Source organism: Phalacrocorax aristotelis, chromosome 10 (genome assembly GCF_949628215.1).
Source record: "Phalacrocorax aristotelis chromosome 10, bGulAri2.1, whole genome shotgun sequence".
Taxonomy (NCBI): Eukaryota; Metazoa; Chordata; class Aves; order Suliformes; family Phalacrocoracidae; genus Phalacrocorax; species Phalacrocorax aristotelis.
Window position 1 is genome coordinate 9142259 of NC_134285.1, and position 20713 is coordinate 9162971.

At 42.1% G+C, this 20713-nt stretch overlaps 2 protein-coding genes across 2 annotated transcripts; one reads left to right on the plus strand and one right to left on the minus strand.

Moving 5' to 3' along the window:
- Positions 1 to 1863: 1863 nt before the first annotated feature.
- On the minus strand, positions 1864 to 6579 carry ANKS4B (ankyrin repeat and sterile alpha motif domain containing 4B). Its single transcript, XM_075105081.1, has 2 exons — positions 6321 to 6579; positions 1864 to 2998 (listed from the first exon to the last, which is right to left on the minus strand). The coding sequence occupies exons 1-2, from the start codon at positions 6482 to 6484 to the stop codon at positions 1921 to 1923; spliced, it is 1242 nt and encodes a 413-aa protein (XP_074961182.1). The 5' UTR covers positions 6485 to 6579; the 3' UTR covers positions 1864 to 1920.
- A 6604-nt stretch (positions 6580 to 13183) lies between these two features.
- ZP2 (zona pellucida glycoprotein 2) lies at positions 13184 to 18744 on the plus strand. Its single transcript, XM_075106224.1, has 16 exons — positions 13184 to 13262; positions 13354 to 13448; positions 14237 to 14392; positions 14738 to 14782; positions 15045 to 15209; positions 15581 to 15677; positions 15759 to 15940; positions 16356 to 16485; positions 16668 to 16849; positions 16928 to 17019; positions 17107 to 17231; positions 17501 to 17690; positions 17980 to 18115; positions 18199 to 18295; positions 18384 to 18470; positions 18558 to 18744. The coding sequence occupies exons 1-16, from the start codon at positions 13205 to 13207 to the stop codon at positions 18701 to 18703; spliced, it is 1983 nt and encodes a 660-aa protein (XP_074962325.1). The 5' UTR covers positions 13184 to 13204; the 3' UTR covers positions 18704 to 18744.
- Positions 18745 to 20713: the final 1969 nt, after the last annotated feature.

The window sequence follows — 20713 nt, forward strand, 5'->3', positions numbered from 1 at the left end:
CTAGATGCAGTTCCAGATGGACAAGGAACTCCTTCCATAGGACTTGTGCTGTACCTGCGAGCTCCACAGAGTTGCTGTGGATACCTAAGGACATACCAAAATATGCTGGGTGCTTGTGACAGCTGAGTCGATTTATGTGCAGATAGTCTCTGCCATTATCTCTGGTTGTCAGAAGCCACAATAGTCAGGCAGATTTTCAGTGCAATTTAGAGATACTTGGGGCCTATTGCCTAACTGGACAGGTCCCTGATGAGGGATGCCACTCACTGGTGTTTTGGTGGTGTGTTGTGAGCAGGTCACAAGCATTTGGGCAGGTAAAGGACCAAAAATTGCGTCAGTTGTGTGACTGAAAATGACAGGATTTGACCCTTCAAAATCCACTCATCATACACCTTCAAATATGTAAGATTCATCATTTCATTCTTGCCTTGTTAAGTATTTGGAAGTTTCTTAGCCAAAATGAAAACAACCCAGCAGGTTAATAACATAGACCTTGGGGGGATGCTGTCTGGTTTAATTACTGTGCTAAGCACAGCAGTTGTTTAAGGTTGCGCAAACAGGACTCTGATGTGCCTCATTAATAGAAGAAAATATCAACCTGCTGAAGTACAGGAATCCAAGGAGGAAGGAATGCAGTATAAAGGCCAGCCAAGAAAAGGAATTAGAATATACAAATCAAAGTAACAAGAAGACATGGAAAGAAGGAAGCATGACAAAATAGATTATTAACTAGGATTAGTGTCCACAAATGCAGTATACTCCTAAGGAAAAAATGATAACTAATGGAAAGCTATAAAATTAGATTTAAAGATAAAAGTCCTGCTAATAATTGTGCCTCTAAAATCTGAGATCTTAGGCAGCGCAAGACTGCTACAAGCACCTTATTGGATTCACAAAACTCAACAGGAGTGATTAATTCATATCAGGTACTGCTGTCTTCCCAAGGGAACAGGCCCAAGAGAGATGAAGGGAAGTCTGCTGTGAATGCCCCCAGAGCTTCCATAGGAGCACAGTCTCATTTTCCTTCTCTTTTCTTGAGCTGGGACTGTGTGTTACGTGCAGTTTTCAGGCTAAGGCTGACAACAACCAACAGAAAATGCTGGGTGATAGGAGTTCTGGTTTCTGGGACTTCACATGGAAAATGCACCCTATAGGAAGCAAGCTGAGGATATACCAAAACAGATAAAAAAATGTTGAAAATAAAATATCAGCTTCTTGTACTTAAAAGTATTGCAGTCTTGATGCCATTTGGGACACGATGGGTACTGGCAATTGGGTCCAGTCTAATGAGACAAGAGAAAAGAATATACAACTCACACTGAACATCTCTTGGAAAGGTACTTAATATATTTTTAAATTAATATCAATAGAGGAGCAAAACACTTCACTGACAAGAGCACAAAACTTGCTGTAAATGAGTCTCATTTACATTCATTCAGAGAGTATTAGAGTCAATAAGTCATAGCTGAAATCAAGATTCAGATGCTATTTCTGACATATCACCAATACCAGGAAGGGAGGTTTGTAGCAATCTAAGAGAAGCAAATGGAGAAAACTTAAAGCTCTCAAGCTTTGGGAATGCTCTTTGCATTGTGGTTTTGGAGAAGAGAAGGGCTTTATTAAGTAGTGTAGTGTGCCTGGCCTTCACTAATATTTTAAGTTATTCTGACGAGAAGGAATCCATTACCCGTAAACAGTTCAGGGAGAAAAAGGTTTAAATCTATAGCTTTGGGGTTTTTACCTTCACATTTTTTCTTTTTGGCAGAATATGCTTGAACTAATATCCTGCATACCACAGCCATCAATCCAGACAGAAAAATCTTTGTTCTTACTGTACTTTCTAAAGCAATTGGTAACCTCCTCTTTGGAGAGAGGAAAAGGATGAATCAGTGTGCAGGTTACAGAAACAAGTATGTTTGTTTATAAGCAAGTATCTACAGTCTTTCCAGGGTTCTTGAGTGCTTGTTTTCTTTTATTCATGGCATTCAGTACTTTTTTTCTTGGGCCAAGCTCCATCTGAATGTTCTGTAGATCTTCATCAGAACATAGCATCAGGGCATCTAAATCAATTTTTTCCCTCATTAAGACTGGAAGAAACTCATCCAGCATCTGTGATGCCAGAAATACCTCAAGAGGCGTGTTTTCTGCTTCGTTGTTGTCATCCCAAATGACTTCTTCCTCATGCCAAGGGATATCATCACCATTTTCAACATCACCTTCCCTGCTGTTCTCAGCATTTTCATACTGAAAGAGCTCACTGGACATTTTAAAGCTTATTCCTTCTTTCTCAGAAGACACAGTTCCAGGATTTACATCCGCAGCCAAATGCCTTCCAAATACAATCTTGCCAAGACCTGGCCGCTTAAAAATGGAGACCTGACTGTCATTATCAGAAAAGTTTTTGTCTCCGAGTTCATTCAGTAATTCATCCTCCTCTTTCTCATTGAACAAATGCATCACAGTTCTCCTACCCATACCATTCTCTTGGTCATTGCTTTGTGTTTCCTGGCTTCTTGTGATGTCAGTTGTCTTTTTTGCCTTCAGTTTGAAGGTATCTTTCAGATTTTTGGAGAAAGGATTTGTTGTATTTGAAGCAAAGAGACTAGGCAACTTTACTTTGGAGTGTGTCCCTCTGGAAGAATTTACTGTGCCAACCTTTTCTTTGATATAATTCCGGTTCATTTCATGCTGGTGTTTCTCTTGGCGCTTCTCACATTCCTTGATTTGTTTCTCCACATTCCTCTGGGCCTGTGCTTTGAGTTTGGAGACCTTCTTTGGGTTCAGCATATTCTGCTCGGTGGCAGCTTGGTCCAGGATTCGGACACATTCAGTGCGGTCTCTGCTGGCAGCCGCCTCCAGAGGAGTGCGGAGGTCATTGTCTAAAGCAAATATATTGGCACCGAAGTTGATCAAAAAAGAAACACAATGGATGTGACCATTGCAAGCGGCGTGGTGGAGAGGAGTGTTCCCCCAGATGTCACACTTGTCTGGATCACCTCTGAGAAGGAAAATAGCATACAGTGAGCTGGATGTACTCATGCATAGCAGTGCAGTGGGATTGAACAGATACTAAATGTTTAGCTCAGCTTTGCTTTGAAGAGTACAGCCCAATGCAAGTGAGTCAGCTTAGCTCCATCCTCTAGAATGGTGCTGCATCTACTTCCAGGAGCACTGAGTTTGGCTGTGTCTGTGGCATAAGCTCTAAATCCTGCCTGTCTGTGGGCTCAGGCTTCAACTCAGACTCATGGGAATTAATGGGAAAATTGTTTCAATAGCTTTTTGGTGGAATATTTTAAAGGCTTTTTGGTGACTGTTCCCTTTTACATGTCAAATGCAGGGACAATATTAGGAGGATTCTTTGTTGGCCACAGTGATATATATTTAGCGAGCCCTTGCTGTAATGTTTTTGGTAGATAATACATAAATGATTAGGAATATAGCCCTGATTTCACATTTGTCTCCATTGCTATTAGATTAAGCTCATAGAGATGCCCATTGTTTTTCTACAGCTCTTTTGTCCTCCTTAAGCTGCTTTGCTCATGGGGTTTGAAAAGCAGAAGCTCATTTGAAAATAAAATACCACATCTTTTCAATTGAATTTAAAGCCAGTGAAAATTGTTTTTCTTTTTAACTCTTGCACTGACTTCACACTGAGCTGCTGCCTGCAGATGAAAATCAGCTTGAATCTTTTAATTCATATTTGGCAGGATCAACATTAGCAATGGTTCAGAACAGGACTTGAGTCATCTGTGGCCAATAACCAAGGCAGCCACAGTAGCCCAAAATCATTAATAACCTCAGAGCCAGGGGCCAAATTTACAAGGAGAATTTCTGCTCTTGGGAGTTTAAACATTTCAGTGTGTTGGCTATTTGTTCCACGGCAGCTGTACTATGAAAGAAATGGTACATCCTATCACAAACTGTCCTTCAGGCATTGATTGCTGGCTTTGAGTATCTCTGAAGAAAAGCACTAACATATTTGTTGAGGGCCAAATCTGAAAACATCCTTCAGCCTGAAATGCCACAGGCAAGAGAGAGTTCAGGAGTTCCTGCAAAGCTGAGACACGGAGCTGCTCGCATTGAGAAACAATGGCAAGTCTGAGCGTGCCAGGCTGTGAGAGCGCAGGCATTTCTACAAGGAGGTGGCAGCTGAGGATCAGAGTTTCTCCACTTAGACATATGGAAACCATGTGTACATATTTCTGCTTTAGTGGCTCTGCCCTGGGGAACTGCCAGACTGCGGCTGAGTGTGCCAGATTCCTTAATTCCCATGTTAGCAAACCGGCTGCGTTATCCTGAGCCTTGGGAGCGCTGGGTCATCCATCCTCCCACAGGTCCCTTCATAGCTGCTTGTGGTCTCTTTCCCCCATGGAGCCTGCCAGCCTTTGAGCCTCAAACCGACAAACTAGACTGTCTGTTCTCAGCTCAGTGGGACTCTGGATAAGGTTTGACATCTACTTGGGCTTCTCATACTCCTGTTTTCCCTCCTTTCCCAAGAAAGAAGCTCACACAAAAAAGAGCAGAACTGCTACTTGGTCTTGCCTTTATTCATGTACCTGCACAGCAAGCAGAGAAAACCTCTCTTGGTGCCTGGGAAACTAAACTATTTCAAGATGAAAGGGGTTTATTGTTAGTATTGCTACATTTTCCAAGGGCTGAACGTGTTGCAATCTTTAGTCCTAAAATCTGCAACCACTCTGAAGAAAATCTCCCTGTATCTCAGTGCCTTTGTTAGAAAATCTCTTCAAGGAAAGGATGAATTTGTTAAAAATAATTAAAATACTTTCTCACAAAAAAACGTTAACTGACTGACTGCAGAACAGATTGAATGTCTCCCAAAATTCAGCTTCTCCCAAGAAAACCAGTGAGACTACAGCTATATCTCTGACAGCCCCACCTTGCTGATTGTGTCAAGAGATCTTGGATTAAAATAGAGGTGAATGCATATGTTTGAAGATTTTGAGGACAATACTGTGCCAAAGCTGTCTCTACCAAGAAAGAGTTAGAAATATGTTAAATGACAAATACATAGAAATTCTGATCTTTGTGTCATTCTCTGTGACTTCTATCAGCTTATATGGTAGAAGACATATTTTTCACTCAAATTTTGAAAAAAATGATTTTGTTATTTATTCCTTATCTTATTGTTCTGTGTTCTAGGTATTCAGGGACAAACCTTTATTGACGTGAGGTATTTCCTTGGAGCTGCCTTAATTATGTGAGTTGAAAAACTGTCAACCTATTTTTGCTTCTCCTGAACACAGCAATAACCATGCAGTCCAAAGGTCTTTTTTATTGTGTTATCACAGCCACACCTGAGCTTAATGGTCTATAAAGCAAATCTATGAAAAACTGATTTTTATTCCATATTTTCAATTCTATTTTTAATAAAAGAAAACTCAGATACATCAAAATAGTTATTCAACTTTTCCCTCCAATCTTCTTTAAACTATTATGATTGAAAATATGGGTCAACTTAGCCTTCATCTCATCCCAGAAAGAATATTTTATTGACTGTATCTCTGCACAAGAGCAGATTTTCTTCTGTTAAATCTTATTACAGAATCACGGCTTAAAAGGTAGGCTCCAAGCAAGAGAGTATGGAGGTTGGGGAGGTAATTACCATTTCAATAATACATTTTAAGCATGTAGTACATTTAAATTATACCAAACAGATATATTACTATTAGAAAACAAACCTGTAGAAAACCTTCCTTTACTTTTAATTTTTTTTTTTCAGGTTTGCAAGTATCGTACCCCAGCTTCTGAGACAGTATTATCATTTTTTATCATGACGGTAGTTGCTAATACTATAAAAAGCAGAGAAATAACAATTTCTGATGTTATGGTCTCAAAACTATCAGGTGTGACTTGCCTCTGGAAAGTATTAAACCATCACAGGTGTCTACTAACTGCACTTTGGAAGCAAATATGAGAGATTTTTTGCTAAAAATGTTTCAAACAATGCATTTCTCTAGACCCAATTTCAAAGACATGTTATCACCAAAGGTTGTTATTCAACTTCTCCATTACAGTGAGGTGAAGTCCCAGCGCCCTGCTCCTACTAACCACCCCCTGCAGTCTCTGTGTATGAGATCGTCCTGCTGATGCCGACGTGGCTTCACCGACTGCACCTACAGACCTGTTCACAGGTGCTGGGCCGTTGCAAATGAAGAGAAACAATTCTTGACAATGCATTGAAAGAACTGACCATGACTTTCAGCCTTTTGGGTCTGAGGTCATTGAGGCATTAGAAAAAATGACACACTAATTATCGTTGTAAGCCACAAGCTTTAAGCAGTGGAGGCTGATTGACTTACCCCCTCCGACATATGACTTCCAGAGCTTCTAGATATCCATGGTATGCTGCCAGAAGGGTGGGCGTCATCCCAGCTTCATCTGAAGTATTGAGGTCTTTCCTAGTGGCTTCTTTCAAGAGGCCCAGATTGCCGTCGGCTGCTGCTTTGTGATACCTGCTGGACATTTTCAGTAACGTTTGGTTTCCCAAAGCAGCTCTGAACAATATCCAGACTGTACAGTCACCCTTCCATTACAGGGATAGTTCATTAATGATTACAAGTTGAGACGTCCCCGTGAGGATGGAAATGAGGAGGCAAAGTTCATCCTAGCAAACAACTTATCTGGAGCTCTGCATAGGTAATAAGGCAGTGGCGTGGTGAATGCTTTCATTTTCTGGAAGGTGGCTCTGCCATTAACAATTTGTTGCATAATTCACTATTTAAACAATAGCAGGGATTCATGCACCTTCTCTGTGTCTTTGCCTAACTGTCTGGGAAAACTTCAAAAGGACCTTGAACTTCAAAAAAACTTCAAAAACCTTCAAAAGGCCTTGAATGTTAGTATGACCAGATTTTACCCTAAGTAATAAAGCATCCCGAGTTTTGATAGGATGAAATGCATAAGCAGTTACCTTTACTGGTGAAGTCCTTTGTAACCTTATCATTTACTGTGTTGTTGCATTTAAAAACAAGCCTCTCCCCTGCCAAACTGGGCATATCCATGAAGCTGTTTTGTGTACACAGATTGATGTGTGTATGGAAACAGGTCTGTTGGGACCAGGGTAGTGTTTGGACAAAACCACCAAAAGGTCTGCAAGTCACAGCAGGCAAAATCACAGCCTAGTGTGTGATCCTTTTAACTGCAAATTGCATTTCGTCAGAGGATCTTAAGGCACTTGGCAAAAATAAATTCATCTAACAGGTATTGTAATCTCTGTTTTGGAAGAAGAAGAAAAAAAAAGGTGCAGGATTTCCTCTGGATAGCACAGGGAATTCCAGAAATGGAAACGTGATGGGCCTGAACCTGCTGCCCCAGCCTGGGCACTGTGGGCCTTGCCTGGGAACAGATGGGTCCAGTCCCCATCTCACATAACAACTTCTTGCTTTAGAAATTATTTCCCCTGATTTCAGTGGTGTTACGGGCTCCCTCTATGAGTTGAAGCTTATAGAATTAGACCATAATTCCAATTTTTATGTTCAAAAGAATTACTAAGAGAAAACCATGTAAAAGGTTAGTTTTGAAACAGTAGCTGAGAAGAAATCAGTAAGAGACTACCTGCTGCTTAATAAAATGCTGCAGGTTATCTATTATTCTGGTCACATTCACAACAGCTGCCAAATAAATGTTACTTTTTTGTCAAGCTGTTTTCTTTGACTAACTGAATTAACCTGTATCTTAGAGAATCCACCCTCAGCAATTAGCAGTGAGGTTTTGTTGCTTATTATGCCACTGTTACAGAAGCAGTAGCAATTGCAAACCAAGTGATTGTCCAGAGTCGGTGCAATTACTGAATGGAGTGCCACCTCATTTACTTCCCATAATGCCACCTACGTAATGCAGCAGAGGCCTCTCCAAATGGGCTTTCTCTCTTAATTATTTTAATTAGGGGAGTTGGACAAGATGATCTCCAGTGGTCCCTTCCAACCCTTACCATTCTGTGGTTCTGTGATTTTCTTAGGGATTGAAGAGCTCTTCAGGAACAAACTTGTACCAACATTTTCCTCCATGAGGACAAGGAGAGTCAGTCAGGTCCTGTGACAAGTCTGAATCTTTGAATAAACGAGTCTAGGTAGGAGTAAACTAAAGCCCTGGTTTTCCTTCATGTCATCCACAGACGCAGCCATTCCCGGTGCTATCCTGCCATCTCAGAGCAGTGAGGAAGGGCTGTGCTTCACCCAGGCCACCTCCATCCCTGCATTAGAAGACAGCTTTACCCTCAGCCCTTTTTCAAGTTCCCTGCATTGCCCTTAATACTTTTCTAATAAAAATACAGTCATTTTTTTCAATTTTCCATTTAACCAGGCTCAGAACTGAGTTAAATTTACAGCTACTAGAAAAAAACCTAGCTGTTGCAGAACAAAGACAAGTAATACATATACTTTTCCATGTATATTTTACATAAGCTGTTTCTTGATGCCACTGAATTTTATTTCCTTTACTGGGTAGTGTAAGCTTTTTTACTCTCAAGAGTGTAAAATGATCATCAAAGCACATATTGCATATAACACCAGTGCCTGGTAGAAGAGACAGCGTTTTTCTTGTACATTGATATTTTGCATTGTTAGCTACACCCATGAAAGTGAGTTGGTGGCAAAACAGACCTTATAATTTTTCAAAATTATTGACCTCTTCTACAGAAGTACATACATTTGCTTTTCTGTTAATTGATTCAGCACACAAACTGTTGATCTCAGGGTAATTTTTATCATCTAACATCTGAAAATATTGATTTTAAAAGAAAGTTTCTCTGTATGATGCTAAGTGGGAAACTATTGTTCCAAGTTTTAATTAGAGGTAAAGCAAAACCCATATCAATTGGAGAGAAACTCTGGGACTTTGCGAGCTTCATTATTATTAATGTCACAAAAGTGGGCATCACAAAAAAGAAAGAAAAAAGAAAAGAACAAACAAAATCTCCATCTGTTTCTAAACTCCTGGTGTTTGTTCATCTTTGTCCCATCCAAAAACCTCAACTTAAAATGCAATAAATGATTCAACATCAAATGAGCTAAATTTCTCAGCCTGAATGGAGATTTTTCCTTTGAGATTGAAGCTCAAAATTGTGAACTTTAAAAACTCCCTCAGTAGTTAGAATGAAGCTTTTCTTTTGGGGGTTGAAAAGAACTTCAAAACCATTCTACTTCCAATTGAAATGTCTTACCAGGCTCAGGAGAAACTCTGCTGTCATGGTACGTGGTGTTGTAAGCTAATGAATTATTTAACTAGCAGTTTTGATTTATTACTGGATTTTTCTGTGTCTTTCATTATTGCTTAATTTTTTTTTATAACTGTCTTAAATAAAATATTACCAGTTAAACTATTTAGATTGAAAGACTACAGCATCATTAGTTATGTTTTCTAGATCACTCAGGGTCCGGTCTGAACAGCGATGTTGTTGTGCCATCTGTTTTGCCTGAGGTGTTACCCAGCACAACACTTCCTCATTGCAACTTTTGTAAGCACCAAATGTGGTATGGTAAAGGCCATATGAGGGGAGGCAAGTAAGTCTCTGCTTGTCTAATGAGATCCTTGGAACTAACGGTCTTAGAGAAGAATGAAATTAGTCACATGGGATAATTGTGGCTACACAATTCAGAGGTGATGACAACATTTAAACAACAAGAAAAGCTTATTTCTTCACTCCTTAGAGAGGCAAAACTGCTGTGCCCAAGGACAGTGTTACTGGATGACCTCCTGAGCAGCCCTGTTCCCACAGCAAAGTTGAGTGTGACTCATGCTGATGGTGCCTGAGACCCATCCCGATGTGATCTTTGTTCAGGTGTTACCGTGCTCAGGTCGGAGGTCCAAGGGCAGCCCTTGCAGTTTGTCTGCACACATCATTTCAGGAACGAGGCCCTAATCAATACGGAAAGATACATAAAATTGGAAGGGAGTAAAGGCAATTCTACAAAATCCCTGTCTCTCCTCACCTGCACTCCTCAATGCCTGGCCGTACTGGGCATATAAAAGCAGACTGGGGAACTTCTGTAGGGCTAGAAACAGTGACATTATCTGTTGTATCGGAGTGACATCTGCAATAACTGCTTTTGCTGCAAATGCTCAAACACAGGAGTCCTGACCTGGCATTTGGGATTTTTGCATTGCTGAAGACTTTTTCTTTGTTTTGTTTTGTTTTTTTTTTCCATAATACCATCATCGGTGCTACAAACAGTCCCATGGGAAGATACATTGAGCTCATTGGTGCCTCAAATGCTGTCCTGCTGCCAGTGTGTGAGGGACAGGGACAGCCAAAGCCCCTAGGAAAGTGCATCTATGTTGAAGTGGTCTGTGCTCTCCAGAGATGGTATGCAATGCCCCAATGCTCAGGGGTGTTCAGCAGTGCTCTTGGGCAATGCTTTTTTCCCCAAAAGTTAGAAAATCAAACAAATAAATGAAAAAAGTAGAGGATTGGAAGAGGAGACCTTGCAGGTTTTTGCAGCAGAAAAAATAAATGAAAGCCATGGAGATAGCTTTGTGTTTCAGGATATGAATTAGCTGTTGACTTGTAACTCAGGCCATAGTTATTTTTACAGGTTCAGCAACTTGGACAGGTGGAACTGAATTTTTTGAAAGAAGGAATGGCTGTCCTTTCTCTTTAGCTTAAGTTGTAAATTCAGACTTGTTAAGTGAAGCAACAACTAATTATTTTAGCACATGCTGATGAATTACATCCTACAAACCTGCATGCTTGAAGATTGATATTAGAAGCTGCTAACTTGCACCACAGGGCAAAACCAGTTGGTGACTGTGGCGATAGTGTTGCTCTAACTGTTAAATGTTGTCTGGCCCAACATTATCTTTCAGCTACACAAGCCACAGCCTGTTACAAGGCATTTGGGAGTTGATAAAACCCTGAGTTAACTGTAGCAGGTGAGGACAGGCTGTCCTTCTGTGAAGGGCCTTGCATTGCTGCTGCCCAGGCCAATGCAGGTTTCTCCCACACTAGCAGCATCACTCTGGCATGACGCAAGACAGAGCTTTTACCAGCCCAGGGTCAGCCAGACTCTGAGAACATGATCCAAAGCTCCCTGGAACTTAGAGCTTTTCCACCAATTTAACAAAGCTGGGAATCAGGGGCAGGGAAATTACAAATTTAACTTTACATTAGATTTGACTGCCTGAAAGTACCTTGTTTGTGTAATTCTTTAAAGGATGTGTATTGAAACACCTTTTTTCCCCTACTGTCTCAGTTAAACCCAAGCTAAATAATAATAGATACATAATACAATAAAGTTGCGTGTGACTTCAGAGATTTTTTCATTAGTTTCTGTATAATCATTGCTTCTGAAAACAATTTCATTATAAAAAAAGAGAGAAAAAGAAAGGTACATGATGTATGTTTGTGAATTCATGAGTCTCTGGGAAGTTAATTTCTTGCCAAACGTTATCCGCATGCTAATCCTATTGATGGCAAAAGCGGAAATGCAATTTCTTTTTGTGCTACTAAAATCAGGTGCTATTTACTCTGGCATGGTTATGGATCTCAGCTAGTGACTGCTTATTGCTATGAGTTGCATCGTGCACACTTGGTATCCCCACTTGCATAATAGCTTTAACCCTGCATTTGCCATGTTGTCACAAGGATAAGAGTTAAAGAGATGCTTCTAAAGAATTTATATTTTAAAATTACTTACAGTAGTCATCTGCTCTGCCTGTATGGATCATATTACTTTGCTACATAGAGCACTGATGGCGATCACACACTCTGCAGCTACCTGCCTCCACCATGCTGTTGTCCCACACAAGTTCCAAGCACTTCAGTACCTACCAGCAGTAGATAGACAAGCTCTTTCTCACAACTCTCAATCTTTAAGAGAAATGAGGCTACTGTTTGGGAAACTATAAATCTAAACTCTAAATTGGGCTGGAAACTCTAAAATCTGCTCTAGGCACAGGTCTATAACTGTAAAAAGAAATATAAATTAATATATTTTACATTAATACATGGTACAGTAACACAAAATTTATTATTCCCTGAAGCCTAATTTAACATCCCATTCCTAAATTACTCTTTCATAATATTAATTTTCCTCTATTCCTATGATCTATCTTTTTGCTTTCTCACATCTCAAGAATTCAAGGACTTTTAAAAAGATGACTCTTTGGGAGTTCTTTACAAGTCTGTCTGAATTCAAAAGCATTGGAGAAGCTGAAAGATAACATAAATATGAGATTTTTTTCTTCCCAGGCCTCTTCCCCACAGCTTTGAACAATGACTGTCTCACCAAAGCCTCCAGAGAGCTTCTAGTCTAAGATCTGATCTAGGACTTCTCTTCCTTAACCTGCCACTCATGTTTTTCTCCTAAATAGATCTGTATCAGCATTGCAGATTTGCACATACAGAGGAATAAAATATTCTTAGTTACATACAAATCTGCTGGTGGAATTGTTTTAAGTATCAGAAAATCAAAGTGGCACAGAAATCTCCTTTTTAAAAAATTACCGCCAAAAGACATGCATTCTTCTGTGCAACATCTGACAACGGAATAAAGGGAGTAAATTATCAGAGCAAGAAAAAAATGCCTTAAAAATAGAAGGAAACAACAACCCATGCCAAAGGTTTAATATCACCTTAAGGTCTCGTGGGAGCCCTTCTCTTCACAGCAAGGAGACTGCATCTCAATGAGGGGCAGGTGCAAGCTGTCAGTCCCCCAGGCAGCAGAAAGGCTGCACCTGTGTGAGCCTGCACCAGGTCCTATATAATCCTCCCTGGACAGCTGAAGAGCAAGCTTGTGGTGGCAGTGAGAAGATGGGGCTGTTTGTGGGGCAGCAGTGCTTAAGCACATCCCTGGTGTGGTGAGTAGGGTTTGGAGGCAGCATAGACAACTGGATGTTTTGCTGGGTATTTTTTTTTCCTCCTTTTTCTTCTCTGTGTTCTCATTTGGTCCTGTTTATCTTGCAGGTGGCTGCTCCTGTTTGGATTTTTGCTGCCATTAGCCCCTTGTGCTGATGGCCTGGGAGATCAGGATCTCTTGGGTAATGAGGCATCTCTGGGCTGGTAGTGATATGGATGTGGGCTTTAGGTTTGCTTGGGACTGCTTCCCCTCTGTCTTAGTGTGGAAGGGGTCTCTGAAGCACAGCTGGTTAGCTGGAGACCTTGGAGGGTGTGTGCCTCCAGGAGGGTGATGGTGGAGCTAATTGTTGTCTTCCCTCTGCAGAGAGTGTGACCTGTCACAGGGATGGGATGGAAGTTGAGTTTTCCAGAGAGCTTGGTAACTACTCCTGGCATGTGTGTGTTGTGGGTAGGTATTGCTACTGGCTTGGCTTGGTCCTTCTACTGTAGCTTGAAAGCAGATGCCTGCCTGCAGGGCTAACCTTCCATCTTCTTCCTAGATGTGAGTGGTGAGGAGATAGTGTCCTGTGACCACACTGTGGATTATGAGAGGCTGTTGCTCAGTGTCCTGTTTGCCAACTGCACTAGCCTGGAGGTAAAGGGATCTCTGTTCTGGGAGGGTGCTGTGATGGAGTGTGGTTTTTCTCCTGGCCAGGACTGGGTTTAATAGGGTTTCTAGCTCTAACTTTCTTCAATACTGGAAATGCTTAAACTAGTCTGTAAGACCATTTAATGCCAGAAACAGTTAAAAACTAAACTGTTACTGTAATACTTCTCAACTGTGGGTTAAACCCTCTCAGACACAGCCACAAATGTTGTGTTCTCCTGTGAAGGAATTGAGAGCTTTGTTAAATAACATCTTGTAAGGAATTGGACAAGGTCCAGGAGTTTCATAGCACCACTCTATTTACTCATATGTATATTGATAGAACAATTAACATGCATGCTATTCATAGCTATTGAGGTAGAGTAGTATGCGGGGGACCAACCCAAACTAGTTTCAGAAACAGAAGATTTGCTGGTATTGGTTGCTTTTAGGCATTTGAAATACCACAAGACTCTTGATTTTTGGCATTTATTAACTTGTTTCCTGAACAGCTGACTCCTTGGCATTACTGCCTGCCAGTCCTTGAAGGCTTTCTTCTTGACTCCTGCAGTCTTCTTGGTACCTTCTGCTTTTCAACCTAGTCTTGTTAACCTATGCTTTCCTAGAGAACCTATCCTTTTCCATAAACTTCTAAAATGACAGTTCATTGGGTCCTCGCACTGGTATGAACACTTAAAACAACCCTGAAGTCACAGTTTAGTCTCAAAGGCTTTTAGTTGTCATCATGCTGCAGTAAGCAATGCTGCTTCTTTCTAATTAATGTCTCTTTCCTATAGCATGGCAAGCACCAGCTAAGGTTGAGGCTGATGGTGAATGACACTATGGGAGAGGAGAATGTAACCTACAGCACTCACTGCAATACTGTTCATGCAGATGAAATCACTACTCCTTCCTTTGCTGGTGCAACAAACTGTACAAAAGACTTCATGGCAGTAAGTAGAGGAATAGGAGTGCTATAGATCCTGTTTAGAGGCTTGTGAGATGGGATGGCTGTCTCCTGGAACTGCATGGCTGGGATCTGCAGAAGCTCCAGCCAGCTTCAGGGAGGTCTGTTGGCTGCATGTCCATCTTGGCATGACAACTACCTCTTTGAAGAGCTAGTTTGCAAATGGTCATTAATGATGCACATGGCCTGGCTTCAACCCTATTGCAGGGCAATCTGGGATACTGGTACCAGATGCCTGCTTTGGAAAACTATAGTGAATATTTTTCTTAGGAAGTTGTAAGGTTGCGGCTGCTGTCTGTTCCTGTGGTCTAACCCCTGTGCTGTGTTCTAGGTTACTTTCCCAAGACTCATTCCAAGCCTCAGTGATGAGCATATGGTATGTGCATTCTGTCTTGCTAAGGGAGGGCATGGGAATGCATGGGTTTTGGATCTAAATTGAGTCTCGTGTCTCCAAGCTAGAATAGTTCCCTCTTCTGGGGTAACTGCCTTGCTGGGAAGCTTAATTCTATACTATCAATATGGGGAGCTTGAATGTAAGACCTGCAAGGTGGCAGCCCTGTAGGGTGAAGAATTGTTATGTCTTCCTGCTTCTATGTGGATATGCCTTCCCTCTCTAAGGAAAGATCTCCTGCTTTCAGGTTCCAGCAACTCCAATGACCTGGACTCTGTCAATTGATGATGGAACCAGAATACATCAGCTGAGCCTTGGGCAAGCCATGCAGCAAGGCTATAATTTTCTAGCTGATGGCCACAATCTGATCTTTCAGGTGGCCTTTACTGCCACTGGAGTTGTTTCCTACAAGGTAGGTGACAAAGAACTCTCCCTGAGGAGAGAGTGCAGCTTTAACAGAGGCTAGGTATCTCCCTCCTGTAGACATGTGGAAACATGTAAACTGCCCAGCCCTATAAAATGGGGAAGCACAGTGTGCACCTCCGCAGAACAGCTGACAAGTACTGAGATAAGTGGGCTCCTAACTATAGCCTGTCCTGTGAACATCTGAAGGGCAGTGTCATGAGCAGAGCCTTTTTGAAAAGGTGAGATGGGAAGAAACCGCTGTTGCAAATGTGCACAGCAGCAGTCCTGAACTAGACATAGTATATGGCCCTGCAGGGTTGGTCTTGTGATGGTTTATGAACTGGGTACTTTCTAATAAACGTGTTTCATCTTTGCCAGTACAATGATAAGGTGCTCTACACTGTGGCAGTCAGGCTCACATATGGCCCTCCTGAACATAGACTGACTGTGGAGTCAAGAATGCTTTGCGCACCAGGTAATGCATGGAAAAAGTAGAACCTGTCCTGCTTCTGGCCTGAGGAAACTGGTGTTATATTTAACAAAGATGTTGTTGCAGGTCCAGCAACCTGTAATGCAACACACATGACTGTTGCCCTCCCAGCCTTCCCGGGGATCCTTATGGCTGTAAGTGTAGAGGATAAGACCATCCCCATGGACCAGCTTCAGGAAAATGGGATTGCTGTGGACACACAGAGAGGGGTTAAGATGCATATTAACAGGGGACTCCTGAAGTCCAGGGTGAGTTCTGATCCTCAAGTCACGGGAGCTGGTGGGATCACAACTCTCTGGCACTTACTGAGAACCAGAGCGCACATCTTTGACCTTGACTAAGTACCTGTCAAGACAGCTATGTGCACTGTGGCTGGCTGAGGGCAGTTGTGGTTAAGATGAAAGTAAATTGACTTTATAATAGATAGTAATCACTCAAAGGTAACTTACGTTTTGTAAAGTCTCTTGGTAAAAAAGCTGGAGGTGAAAATATTCCTCTTCAAGTGGCTTGGTATTTTGCATGCCTGGAGCAATGCAAGTTAACAAACCTGCATTTTTAGCAAACTAGGGCACCATGGCCCCAGAGCAAGTGAAACACTAACACATGCATGTGTTAAAATGAGCTCTTGTAGTTACACTCCAGGAAGTAACTCTTGTTTTTCAGCTACATGGGGAGAGCTGCTCAGGACTTCAGTTCTACATGACTTCTTTGAAACTGTCTTTTTACTTTCATGGGGAGACTGTGACAATGGTGATGCACCCAGAGTGCCCCTGTGACCAGCATGTACCAATAGGTAAGTGACTAACTACTGCAGTGGACTCAGCCCATGTGCTGCTCAGATGGTAATCCTTCAGCATGGCTTGCTGTTAAACTTTCCTGTGAAGGGCTAGTTCATCTCTAGCCAGAACACAACAGCTCTTGGCAGACTGGGCTGTCAATGACAGGCATAACAACTTATGTGAATGTCTGTTACAGCTGCTGTATGCACCCAGGATGGGTACATGGATTTTGAAATCCTTGCTGAGAGTACTATACCACTGCTAGACTTGGATACACTTAGACTCAGAGATCCTGCATGCCGGCCAGCCTTTAAGTCACCTTTGAATGACAGAGTTTGGTTTCATGTCCCACTGAATGGATGTGGGACCAGGTATTGGGTAAGTATGTAGCCAGGATTGATGGGGAGGGCTTCATACACTGGGAATGCCCTCATAAATGCTGTTATTTCCCCACAGTTTGATGGGGAGAAGATTGTTTATGAGAATGAGGTGAGGGCATTATGGGCAGACCTTCCACTGCGCAGGATCTCAAGAGACAGTGAACTCAGGTGTGTCTGGAAACCTCTTTAGGTAATACTTAGTCCTGGATATCCTAGATATGTTCATAAGACTCACCTGCTCATGCCTTGTTACAGGCTAACAGTCCTGTGCTCCTTCAGGAATGGTGATGCCTCTCTTACTATAAGGGTAGACAACCTTCCTTCTCTGGCTTCCTCAGTGAACGAAGGTCCCCTCTCCTTAGTTCTTCTAAGCTACCCAGGTAAATCTGACTCTGGGCTCAGGTGGCTAGCAAGCAACTGAGCTGGGGGGGGAAGGGGGAGGGTGTATGAATGAATTGTTCTGGTGCATGGGCTCCTAATGACCTGAGGTGCTTTCTTCCCTCCCACCCATGCTACTTGAGGCAGATGCCTTAAATCTGTCACTCCAGGACAAACTACAGCTGGTGAACTGCCTGCTGTTGAAGATCTCTAGACCAATACTTCAGGACTTTTCGTACACTGACTTATCTAACAAAACTGTTTTTTGCAGACAACTCATACAGGCAGCCATACCGTGATGATCAGTACCCAATAGTAAGGTACCTACGGCAGCCCATCTTCCTGGAAGTTCAGGTCCTGAACCGCAATGATCCCAACCTCCATTTGGTATTGGATGACTGCTGGGCAACAGCTTCCCAAGATCCAAGCTCACTTCCCCAGTGGAATATTGTTGTTGATGGGTAAGTGTCCTGCAAGAGAAATTAAAGCACTCTTGGCAGCATGTGGGAGGATTCCCTAATTCCCTGTCTCTCCCTTGGGAACAGAGACCCAGGTACAGGAGCTTTTACTTCAGGTGGCCTTCAAGATACTTTAGTGGTGCTGCCCTGATATGCTGAAAATCGTAGGAGGTCTTCAGCACATCTACATCAAACTCAAAAAACCACAACCCCCAGAAACCCATAAAACCAACACATGAACCACTGATCTCCACCCTGTTGTTCTGACTTGCTGCTGCTTAACCATTTGCAGGTGTGAGTATGACCTGGACAGCTACAGGACTGTATTTCACCCTGTGGGGCATGGTGTCAGCTATGCTAACTATCGCCAAAGGCTGGAAGTGAAGACTTTTGTCTTTGTTTCTGGTGACAAAGCCCTCCCTGGCCTAGTAAGTGATGTTTGCTGCCTTAGAGCGGTAAGCAAGGGCAGTTATTGTCCCAGAATGAATGGACCTCTCATTCTCTGTCCCAGGTATACTTCCATTGCAGTGTCCTGATCTGTGACCGTTTTCAACCGGATTCCCCTCTGTGTATGATGAGATGCCCACGGCAATCTAGAAGCAAGCGAGGTACTGTCTAAGCAGATGTCAGGTTGAACTTATCCAAGATAACCTGCTGTTAACCTCTGGGTTAACCTCTACTACATTACTGTTGTAGAGAGTGGGATTCCAGGAGTGAACTCAGCACTGGTGAGCTTGTGGGGTCCTGTCCTCCTTGTGCCAGAAGGATGGTCTGCAACTCAAGGTACTAAGCAAGTGTGGTGCTAATGTATGCTGCTTGGCTTAGTGAAGAGTTGTCTCCACCAACTATATCTTTCTCTTTGCTTTGTAGGGAGCATCCTCTTGAGTGAGGAGGCATGGATTGTCATTACAACGACCACTGTTAGCATTCTCTCTCTGGTGGCCATAACAATACTATTTTTGGCTTTTCTTAAATGTCTAAAGAGAAGAGCATTCCTGGTAAATGTGGTATGTTAGTGTAGTTTTGCAAATAAACCTGGATTGCAAGTGTCTTCTGGATGAGTTGTATAGTTCTGGAGTTGTTGCTGTAGAGCATTCAAGAAACTGGACTGGACAACTATGAATGTCTGTCTTGCTGAGCAGTGGTACTGCTCTCAATGTCTCTTGACAAAGCATTCTAACTGAAGCCTTTGAAAGCCTAAGCTTTTTGGGTTAGACTCAATGGAAGCTTCCCCTATACTAGATGGCTTCCTTAGCTCACATTATGGGGTACCCTCATGGACAGGGTATCACTTCATTTCTTCTAATACTGTGGGAACTGGGCTCTTGTAAGATTGTATAGAGTTCTCCTGCCTTTTCCTAGGACTGTAGAAAAGGATTTAACTGTAGAAAGGGATTTAACTGAAGAAAAATATTACTTTAAGGCAAAGCAGTGTTCTTTAACAACTGTGCAGTAAACTTGTGGTGTTTAGGCCTAATGCTGGTAATTCAGCATCATCTAGACCCTTTACAGCAGTAACCAAATACTCAATATAAATTCACTACTATTTAGCTGGGACTATATGAAAACAAGTGGTGTTTCATGATACCTACTCTGCAGAATCAAAGCCCATCTGTGAATTTCACTTCATGCTAGTCATCTAGATAACTCCAACATTGAAACTAGATTTTTTTTTTAACATAAGGGTTTAATATGGGCAAATGGTAGCTGCTCAGTGAATGTTTTGTGGTACTTAAGTAAAAGTACAGATACATGACCCAGGTAGTAGCGTCACTCTCTAATTTCTAAAGATTAGTTTATGCAGCAGTACTCAATGCCACATTGCTCTTCAGAACCAAGTGAAGTTATGACTGACTGTACTTTTACCTTGGCTTGTCAAAATCAAGTCTTTGCATTGTAGGGGTGGTGAGTGCAATGTGTAAGCTATAGCTTATACGCATAGCATATAGTTTAAGGCTTGTTAGTGACAGTGGAAATGAATCAACTGACTGTAAAATACAAGCAAATCTTCTGCTGAGTCTTTTTTTGAAAGACCAAGACAGCTGCCACATTATTAATGAGTGATGTCAGTTTGTCAAGGTTTCTAGATTCAAACACTTCATGGCTCTGCTGTTATTTTCTAGCTTAAAACATGCTCATGGAGTGCCCTCTGGCATAGGCTGATGTACTCTATCCCAGAGGCTTAGAGACCTTTAGTTACCTGAAACTCAAGCTTAGTTTCAATGTGTAAAATGAACTTCCGCATCTGAGAAACCTGATGACCACATTGAAGTGGTTACAGGTGACTTGGATGATAGAGAATGTGCTGAGTTATCTATGTAGCTTTAAGTATGCTGTTTTCAAAAATAGCAAACCAGTTTGAAGCAGGGACACTCTTTATTTGGTTTCATGCCTCACCACTACGGGCAGGGATGGCTAAATGTGATTGAATAAGCTGTCCTAGAATAACTTAACTTTATGTACTTGTACCTTGAGGACTAGAAAGTGACCATGTAAAAGTAGCTCCTTGTTGCTGGTTTATGCCTTCAAGCTTGATTTCAATGCACCAGCTCTTCCTGAGGAGCTGAAGTCTCTGCAGTAAAGCTTTTAAGTTCACTGGCTGATTTTTAACTATACTTGAGTCAAAGATCACAAGCTTCTTGAGGCTAAATGAAGTTCAGTGGTGGTATGTTAAATTCATGGCTGTTGAGCTGTGGTCTGGGATCGCCCTTCTGTACTCTCAGGTTGAACACCCTGTTCCCCTTTGCTCTGGCATAACTGCTGCTGTCGAGCACAGCTGCCTTTCCTACTAGCCATGCTTGCCTTGTATTAGACTGGCTAAGAGGGAACTGCTATGTAGCCAACAGACCACCTCTGGTGCAGGGGCATGGGTATCCAAAGGAGCTGGATGTGTAGCTAGTGAGTGACAGCCTGGTCTGGTTCTTTTATACTGAACATCAGCTTCAGGATTTCTAGCTATTTCACTAATGAGCAGATGCTTGACATCTGCCTCTCTGCTGTGGTTTAGCCCCAGTCAGCAACTAAGC

Coding starts and splice junctions, on each gene's coding strand:
- ZP2 (XM_075106224.1), top strand. CDS start 13,205: ATGGAAGTTGAGTTTTCCAGAGAGCTTGGTAACTACTCCTGGCATGTG. Junction 13,263..13,353: donor CTGGCATGTGTGTGTTGTGG/GTAGGTATTGCT, acceptor TCTTCTTCCTAG/ATGTGAGTGGTGAGGAGATA. Junction 15,941..16,355: donor GGGGACTCCTGAAGTCCAGG/GTGAGTTCTGAT, acceptor CTTGTTTTTCAG/CTACATGGGGAGAGCTGCTC.
- ANKS4B (XM_075105081.1), bottom strand. CDS start 6,484: ATGTCCAGCAGGTATCACAAAGCAGCAGCCGACGGCAATCTGGGCCTC. Junction 2,999..6,320: donor GAAGTCATATGTCGGAGGGG/GTAAGTCAATCA, acceptor TTTCCTTCTCAG/AGGTGATCCAGACAAGTGTG.